The sequence below is a fragment of the Meles meles genome, chromosome 1, assembly GCF_922984935.1.
Source record: "Meles meles chromosome 1, mMelMel3.1 paternal haplotype, whole genome shotgun sequence".
Lineage (NCBI taxonomy): Eukaryota > Metazoa > Chordata > Mammalia > Carnivora > Mustelidae > Meles > Meles meles.
In genome coordinates, this window is record NC_060066.1 from 35,578,302 (window position 1) to 35,587,936 (window position 9,635).

The following is a 9,635-nucleotide window of genomic DNA, read 5'->3' on the forward strand; positions in this document are numbered from 1 at the left end:
ATTGTTAGGGTTCTACCACCTGTGGTCAGTTTTTGATTCAGGTACCTTGTTTCTTTAAGAAAGGGGCCCTATCAGTTCTGTAAGACATACCAAAAACAAATGATTGGCTATAAATTCGAAGGTTTTAAAGGACTATTTTTTAATCCCCTAGTTGTAATGTTCTGTTTTTAAACCAGTAAATTCTCAGTTCTATTAATCAAGTTAAATTTCACTGCAGTTTCTGCCTTCTACTGGAAGATAAATTTGCTATTCAGTTTTTGAAATGAAAGAAAGATGATCTCCCTTTGGAAAGGGCCTCAGAATTTCCTATGGACAGCTTTAATTTGTGAAAGTCACTTCTCTATTGGTAGGGCTTAAGTACTATATCAAGGGGGCTTTTCCCTCTCTTTTGGGAAGAGTGCTTCACAGTTTTTGGTTTTATCCTCATGTGTTTGAGGAGAAGAGCTGAAGGACATAAGAATATAAGAGACTATTCAGAGCATACTGAAAATTACAGGGTATTTGGGGCTTCTGGGTAAGACTACGTAAGTTTATTTCCCTCCTAGTTAGAGTTTACTAGTAAAAGTTCTGAAAAGTCCTGTAGTATATTTCTCTCCTTCCAACTTTAGGGATGTCCAGCAGTTGTAGTTATATCTATCCTGGCTAACCATACTCCTCTTTGGAGAAACACTTTGTGTTTTATGTGTAAAATGAGTGGATTGGACCAGCTTTATTTTTAGAGCATCTTTTATAAAATTTTTTGAAGAGACACTTAGCAGGGATTCTTTTTCTGCCTCCTCCTATGGAAGTTAGAGATTTCACATAAAACAATTCTTCAGAAAAGCAGATTACAGTCGACCTTTGAATGATGTGAGGGTTAAGGGCACCAGCTTACTGTGTAGTTGAAAATCTGAGTATGACTTTTGACTCCCCCCAAAACTTTACTAATAGCCTGCTATTGACCAGAAGCCTACCAATAACAAGAGTCCATTACACATATTTTATATATGTATTATTTCTCACTGTATTCTTAAAGTACACTAAAAAATAAGAAAACCATAAGGAAAATATTTATAGTACTGTATGTGGTGATTTATTAAAAAAATTTTGCATGTGGGGCACCTGTATGCAACTCTTGATCTGGGGATTGTGACTGAGCCCCACATTGGGTTTAGAGATTACTTTAAAAAAAAAAAAAATCCACATGTAAGTGGACTCATGTAGTTCAGACCCATGTTGTTCAAGGGTCAACTGTACTTCATTTAGGTTTTCTAGTCACTTTGGGATATTAGCTATATTTGTATTTTTAGTTGTGCATTTTTGAATGCATTAGATTTAAAAAGCCTTACCTTTAAGAAATAGGAACTGGGCAATGTAAGAATGTAATGTGTGTTATGTATGTATAGATCAGTGAGGAATGATAAAAAGTACAGAAGTTAACATTTATCTTATTTACACGATGTCACACAAAATAGATGTGTAGTAAAACTAATTGTTAATAGGCTTATTGCATGGATTTTATGTACAGTAGATACTCCCCAACACTTTAATAAAATTATTCCTGAATCACAATATAGCACTGAAAATATGCTGGTAGATAAAATGCAAAACAACTTTTTTGATAATCTGTGTGAATTTTATTTTTTAAAATTTTTTTAAAAAGATTTTTATTTATTAGAGAGACATCACAAGTAGGCAGAGAGGCAGGCAGAGAGAGAGGGGGAAGCAGGCTCCCCGTTGAGCAGAGAGCCCAATGTGGGGCTTGATCCCAGGACCCTGAGACCATGACCTGAGCCAAAGGCAGAGGCTTATTTAACCCACTGAGCCACCCAGGTGGCCCAATAATCTGTGTGAATTTTAAAACTTTTTTTGGAGATCTTGTGCCCTGTTTCCCCTAAAAGATACTTAAAAGGCACTGGAAAGGCCCAAGAAAAACTGAGGCCCTTGAAACAGTCACTTTTCTGTATACCTCACACTTTTTACTTTTCTGACCCTGACCTTTTTCAGTAGAAGAAATAAATTTAAAACCCAGTACAAAGTAATATCCCTCTTTAGGTTTTAACATAAGAATGGGGCTCTCTGTATATATTGCCAAAATTATAATTGTAATTATTCCTGTTTAGGTTTACTTTTGGACATCTAGCCCATCATTACCAGCCAGTGAAGAAGGATTCCAGCCTATGCCCTCAATCACAATAAGACCACCAGATGACCAACATCTTCCTACTGCAAACACTTGTATTTCTCGACTTTACGTCCCACTCTATTCCTCTAAACAGATTCTCAAACAGAAGTTGCTACTCGCCATTAAGACCAAGAATTTTGGTTTTGTGTAGAGTATAAAAAGTGTGTATTGCTGTGTAATATTACTAGCTAATTTTGTAGATTTTTTTCCATTTGTCTATAAAAGTTTATGGAAGTTAATGCTGTCACACCCCCCTGGTGGTACCTTAAAGAGATTAAATGCAAACATTCCTTGCTGAGTTTGTAGCTTAAAAGGCCTGAGGAGCACTAGCAACATTTGACTAATGGTTTGCTAGTCAACAACTTCTGGGTCTAACCCCAGCCAAAGATGACAGCAGAACAACATAATTTACACTGTGATTTATCTTTTTGCTGAGGGGAAAAATGTAAAATGTTCTGAAAATTCACTGCTGCCTTTGTGGAAAGTGTTTCAGCAAAGGTTCTTGTATAGAGGGAATAGGGAATTTCAAAATAAAAAATTAAGTATGTTCTGTGTTTTCATTTTAACTTTTTTTATGGTGTTTAATTTGTGGTTGGCTGCAATTGTGTATCATGTATATGGAACTTGTAAAAAGTTCTGGACATTCAGATCTTAGAGATGAAATCACTTTTACCTATGAAAACCACTTATTGCGGTTTATTTCAGCTGCATTGAGCTCTAGGATATTAAATGATATCACTAATATTTTGCATGTAATTTGTTCATTTGAGTAAGGGCACTTTTTTGTACATATGATGGGGCCAATGCACAGTACTTTATCACAATCAGTTTTTTTTTTTTTTTTCTTTGTATCCCTATTTCAGTGAGCAGTCAGTCAGGAGGTTACTGCACTTCAGTTCTAATTAGACATTTGTACTAAGGTATTTCAGTTATGTAAACTCAGCCTGGGCACTTTCTGATAACTGTAAAATGTTTTATAAGATCATGATTATTGAAGATACATTTTGGAAAATTTTAAATGTTCGTGAGCAGCTTAACTACTTTTGTATCTAGCCTTTTTTAAGTATCTTGTTACATTTACTTTTTTAAATAAAGAAATTACAGAAGAAATGTCAAGTAATATTGAAGAAACAATAGTTTTTATTTATGTAGTTGTACATTTTTAAACTAAGGGTAATACACCAACATGGTTATGTGCATAAAAATTTTTGATTTAAAGAACTGAAAAGTTTATATACACATGGACTATAAGAGAAGAAAATCAGTCCACATTTTACAGTTAGCAGAGAATCCTGAATGGCACTGGCCAGGCCACTTTTTCTTTTTACAAATGAGGGACGTGAAGTGTGACCCTTACTTGGCATAGGAAGTTAATTCACTTATACTTAGTAACTAAGTGACAGGTTCTTTTTTGATGATCCATTAATTATGTAGCCTAGGACCAATATCTAAATTTTGTGGTTTTAGTAGCTTTATTCAAGGCATAAGGAACACGGTTTTCTCACTAAGTCTTCAAAAAGTGACAGACTAGTCACTTTACATATTGAAAATGAGAAAAATCTCTGAAATCTTTACCTTTCAATTCCTTTAAGAGGACTCCTGGCCTTTGGGATGTTTTTCATACTCAAAGGCGCTATGCTTTTATTATATAACTTCCTGCAGAAGACTGAACCATGTGATATTCTCAGCCCTGCTGACACAATAAATATTAAAAACTAAAATGATAGTAGTGAAACTCATTGTATTACTTAAAAGTTACACAACATGCTGTATTAGATTTGTGTAAATTAACCAAAGGTTATTTTACAAAGTGAGACATTGGTTTTTATGTCTAAATGCTATTTCTGAATAAATGAAATAGTAATTAGATTAAGAGCTAATTATCATCAGTGTGTCTGAAAGAAAATTTATATATCACCTTAACTTGACTGTATGCACATGATGGGATTGATAAAATATTAAATGAAAACTAGATATGATTAGGACATTTGAAACCCTAATTGTGAACTTATTTTTAATAGTTATTGAAAGAATGAAAATATTTAAAATAATGCACAATGTCTTAAGTCTTCCTAAATCAAGATTTTGGTTAAAATGCTTTTAGGACTATTAAAAGCAGAGTGAGTTTTTTTTTTTTTTTTTTTTTAAAGTAAAGCATAAAATGGTTCTAAATGGAAAATAAAGTCATGTAAAATAAAGTTCTCTTTTGGTCTTGTTTAGTGATTAAATCTAATAGAATTGAAAACAAATTTAGGAAGAGAAGACCAAGAATGAACTTTACCAAGGGGTTTTCAAAGTTTTGCTACTTTTACCCTTTCCCCCCACCTAAACCATCTGAGTATCTTGACTATATAGTACAATAGCTTACTGAGACAGACTTGAGGTTTTTTTGTTTGTTTGTTTTTTTAAAGATTTTATTTATTTGACAGAGAGAGATCACAAGTAGGCAGAGAGAGAGGGGGAAGCAGGCTCCCTGCTGAGCAGAGAGCGCGATGCGGGGCTCGATCCTAGGACCCTGAGATCATGACCTGAGCCAAAGGCAGAGGTTTAACCCACTGATCTACCCAGGTGCCCCGAGGTTTTTAATAGTATAATATCACCATTTAATATTTGCCCCTGAACATTTCTAAAGATTTTTTTTTTAATATTTTATTTATTTATTTGACAGAGAGGTCACAAGTAGGCAGAGAGGCAGGCAGAGAGAGAGGGAGAAACAGGCTCCCCACTGAGCAGAGAGCCCAATGCGGGGCTCGATCCCAGGACCCTGAGATCATGACCTGAGCCAAAGGCAGAGACTTAAACCACTGAGCCACCCAGGCGCCCCTAAAGATGATTATTTCTGCCTGTTTCAAGGTAGCCAGTGATTTCCAGGTCTGAACTCAAAACAGATCTTTCCCTGAGGTAGTAGTTCTCATTGCTACTCTATGCATAAGATTCCCTGGTAGAGCTTTTTAGTACAGATTTCCCAATCTTTGCCCATTCTTTCAATCACATTCTGATTCAGTAAGTCTTCACTGGAGTACAGAAATCTTTATTCTTAAAATAGTATCCTAGGTGATTCTGAAACAATGCCCAAAGAACATTCTTTTTTACTAATGTAAATCCCCTTGTCCTTAGAGCCAAATTTTCCTACTCATAGCTTCTGGAAAAATATTTCTGTCGGTCATTTCGTCCAGGATTAGGTTCTTCCTCCTAATAAAGGACTTGCTAGAAGTATCTTTAATAGACTAAATGAAAATATTTTCAGTGTTTACATTAATCTAAGCAGGTAGGCATGGACAGAGAATAATTCTTCTCTAAACATCATTTGATTAATGGAGAGATGTATTTAAAATGTGACTTGTTTATTCAACTCAATATACTTTATAAGCAAATTATCTTGTTACCTCTCTTCAAATTAAAAAAGAAAATTATTGCATTGCTATGACTGTTCAACATGAAGTTTCTATTTGATTCAGTATTTACTGTGTGCCAGGCACTTTGTCAAGTGCTTTACATATAGTATCTCCTTTTATCCTGTGAGATGGGGGCCTTGCCATCCTCAGACAGGAAACTAGACACAGTTTAGACAACTTGCCCTAGTTCACACAGTTAATAAGTGCTTAAGTGAGATAGGATACTAGGTATTCTGGATCTTGCATCCCTAAACACTGGGCTATACTATTTTGTGGAAGGTATGATTATAAGCAAGTGAGTTGGTCAGTAAGGTTTCTGATACCCAATGTGTGCGTGTGTGTGTATGTGTACGGGATTTCATCCGTACCTCCAAGCATTGGGCTATTTGGTGGAAAGTGTATGCTTATAAGTGAGTGAGTTGATCATTAACGGTTCTGATACCCAGTGTGTGTTTAAGGGATTTCCTCCATTCCATCAAGCAATGCATAATACTAGTACAGTTTAACTCATTCTGACACTATCTACCTGGAATAGCATCCGATTCTACAGGTCAAGGGCTCAGTACCACCACAAGACTGCCCTTCACTTCAGATGTGGATTGCAAGCCCAGGTTGTTACTAGTACTTCTAAATGACCAGCTGTAAACCTCTCCTTGGGTTTGAATGATTTGCTAGAGTGGCTCACCAAATTCAGAGGAACATTTTGCTTACTAGATCACTGGTTTATTACAAAACGATATAACTCAGGAATAATCAGATCAAAGATAAGCATAGGACAAAACATGATTAAAGGGTGTGGAGCTCCCATGCTCTCTAAGCATGCAACTTTTCCTGCATTTCTATATGCTCACCAATCTGGAAGCTCTCTGAGTCCTGTCCTTTCTGTTTTTACAGAGCCTTCATTACAAAGATTAAGTCATTAGCTGTTGATTGATGGAACCTCCCACCACCCTTCCCCTTTCTGGAAGCATGTGTGTGCACATGCATTGTGCATGTGGACCTGAAAGTTCAAACCCTGTAATTACATGGGGTTCCCCCCGGCAACCAGCTTCCATGTTTGGGGTCATGTTTGTTGATGGCTTTGCATAACAAGGCAATGCCTCTTAGGTTATTCAATTATGCCCTGAACTGTTACACCTCATTTGTCAACTCCCCTGAATTTACACCTTCAAATTAGAAAGGAACTACCAGGTTAGCTGGGAAGATGGCCGAATAGGAACATAAGCTTACCTCCTCCCACAGACAGAACTAGGTAACACCCATATCAGCATAAGTAACCCAGGAAACAATGCAAAAATTGGCAGAACAAACTCCACAACTAAAAGGCAGGGAAGAGGCCATATTGAAGAGGATAGGAAGGGTGAAGATGCAGTCTGGGAACAAAGTAGATCAAAGTAGATCATGGCTATCTACAGCAGGGAGGGAGCTGATGGCACAGAGAAGGGCAGAAAACAGACTTCAACACTGGGGAGCCCATAGAGGGGAAGAATGACTCTAACATTTACCTTTGAAAGTGAGTTTCATGCTTTTTCAAAAATGAGTGGGACTTAAAGCCTGGATTTTTAAAAATCAGAAGGCTCAGCTCTGGGAGAGCCTGGAAGGCATTAGGAAGCCAGTCCCTGCCCTTACAAATAGCCTATGCAGATACAAAGTAGACCCAGCAGTGTGAAAAACACCAGGGGCAGATGGGAGGGAGAATGATTTGTTCATCTCAGAGTATGGCCAGAGAGAGATCATGGAGAACCCCTCCAGGAAGAAAAAAGTTGGCAGGTGCCATTTCCTTTCCCTATCACCCAGCATAAACATCCACAGCAGAAACCAGTGCAGTGCCAACACTGATTACCTAACTTGCTTGCACCAAGCCCTGTCTTCCTATGCTTCCTTGGAGTCACCCTTCCCAGTCACACTTGCCTGAGTCCCAGCACTGTGGACTCCTCTTCAGAAGACCAGTGCAAACCCTGCCAGCACCACATCTGCAACCTGACAGATTTGAGGGACCTCACTTCCAGCAATGGTGGGGACCACCACACACCTTGCTGCCTGCAATAGGCAAAAAAAAAAAAAAAAAAAAAAAAACCAACCCTCTGTAGATAACTAAAGAAAAAAAGACACAAGACTCCACAGCAGAGTGCCTACAACACATAAGAGACACCCACCAAAGTGCCAGGCCCTGGGGACCAGGGGCTGCTGGTGCACTGCAGGGCACTATAGGACCCTCTACATTATAAAGCTATTATTGTTAAGAGCAAGAGAAGAAGCGGACTTTCTTAGCACACAGAAAAAGATGCAGAAATCCAAGCAAAATGAGATAGAGAAACATCTCTCAAATGAAATAATAATCAAATCACAGTAAGAGACCAAAGTGAAATAGATATAAATAATATCCCAGATAGAGAATTGAAAGTAATGATCATAAAGATACTCACTGGACTGTACAAAAGAGTGGAGGACATCAGTGCAACCCTTAACTTGATCAGAGATTAAGAATACAATAAATGAAATTAAAAATACACTTGATGGGGGGCGACTGGGTGGCTCAGTGGGTTAGGCCATTGCCTTTGGCTCAGGTCGTGATCTCAGGGTCCTGGGATCGAGCCCCACATCGGACTCTCTGCTCAGCAGGGAGCCTGCCTCCCCCTCACTTCTGCCTGCCTCTCTGCCTACTTGTGATCTCTCTCTGTCAAATAAATAAATAAAATCTTGAAAAAAAAAAATACACTTGATGGAATGAAAAGCAGGACAGAAGAAGCAAAGAAACTAATGACACGGAAAATGGAAAGTAACGAAGCACAGCAAAGGAGAGGAAAGAAAATTATGCAAATTGGGAAGTCTTAGGGAATTCAGAGACTCCATCAAGCACAGTAACATCTGCATTGCAGGGATCTCAACAGAAGAAGACAGGGATAAAGGGGTAGAAAAATTTATCTGAAAAAATAATAGCCAAAAACTTCCCTAATCTGGGGAAGGAAAGAGATCCAGATCCAGGAGGCAAAGAAATCCCCCCAAAGGTGCTCCAAACCAAGTCAAAGAGTAATTAAAATAGCAAAAAGTAGCAACAAAAAGTTTTTAAAGCACCAAGAAACAGACGACAGTTACATATCAGGGAAACCCCACTTGACCATCAGTGTATTTTTCAGCAAAAACTATACGCCAGAAGGGGTGGCATGATATACTGAGAGTGTTGAAAGGGAAAACCTGTAGCCAAGAAAAGTTTCATTCAGAACAGAGAAATGAGTTTCTCAGACAAACAAAAACTAAAGGAGTTCATGACCACTAAACCAGCCCTGCAAGAAATATTAAAGGGGACTCTGAGTGGAATGGAAAGACCACAGATGAAAATATGAAATGCAGAAAACATAAAAGCAGTAAAAGTGAATATTTCTGTGAAAAAAATCAGTAAAGGAACTCAGAAAATAAAAAGGCATAAAATATGATAACATATACCTAAAACATGGGAGGGTAAAGAGTAAAGAATGGATTCAAACTTAAGTGACCATTAAGTTAATATGGACTGCTATATGCAGCAGGTGTTATATACAAACCTAATGGTAACCACAAATCAAAAACCAGTAATAGTCACACAAAGAATAAAGTGAAGGGGATCCAAGTGTATCACTGATGAAAGCCAACAAACCAATAAAAGTGAGCAAGAAAGGATCAGGAAAAAAAATCTATAGAAACAACCACAGGGCGCCTGGGTGGCTCAGTGGGTTAAGCCGCTGCCTTCGGCTCAGGTCATGATCTTGGGGTCCTGGGATGGAGTCCCACATCGGTCTCTCTGCTCAGCGGGGAGCCTGCTTCCCTCTCTCTCTCTCTCTGCCTGCCTCTCTATCTACTTGTGATCTCTCTCTGTCAAATAAATAAATAAAATCTTAAAAAAAAAAAAAGAACCACAAAACAAGTAATAAAATGGCAATGAATACAGATCAATCAATACTTTGTTCCAACCAAAAGACACGGTGACAACATGGATTTAACAAAAAAAAAAAAAACAAAACAAAGAAAAGAAAGAAAGAAAAGACCCATCTATATGCTGCTTGCAAGAGACTCATGAGACTCATTTTTAGAAAGAGAGA

The 9,635-nt window shown here is 37.7% G+C and overlaps 1 protein-coding gene across 6 annotated transcripts in view; it reads left to right on the top strand.

The window, feature by feature from the left end:
* UBR5 (ubiquitin protein ligase E3 component n-recognin 5) overlaps positions 1-4,393 on the top strand; it is a 140,187-nt gene extending 135,794 nt beyond the window's left edge. For 5 of the 6 annotated variants that reach the window (XM_045997342.1, XM_045997347.1, XM_045997376.1 and 2 more), the window contains exon 59: positions 2,103-4,392. In XM_045997342.1, the coding sequence (XP_045853298.1) occupies positions 2,103-2,315 (213 nt within the window). In that variant the 3' untranslated portion in view covers positions 2,316-4,392. Of the gene's footprint in view, positions 1-2,102 lie in introns of all 6 variants that reach the window. The other variant, XM_045997355.1, reaches the window with a different exon arrangement.
* The last annotated feature ends 5,242 nt before the right edge of the window (positions 4,394-9,635 follow it).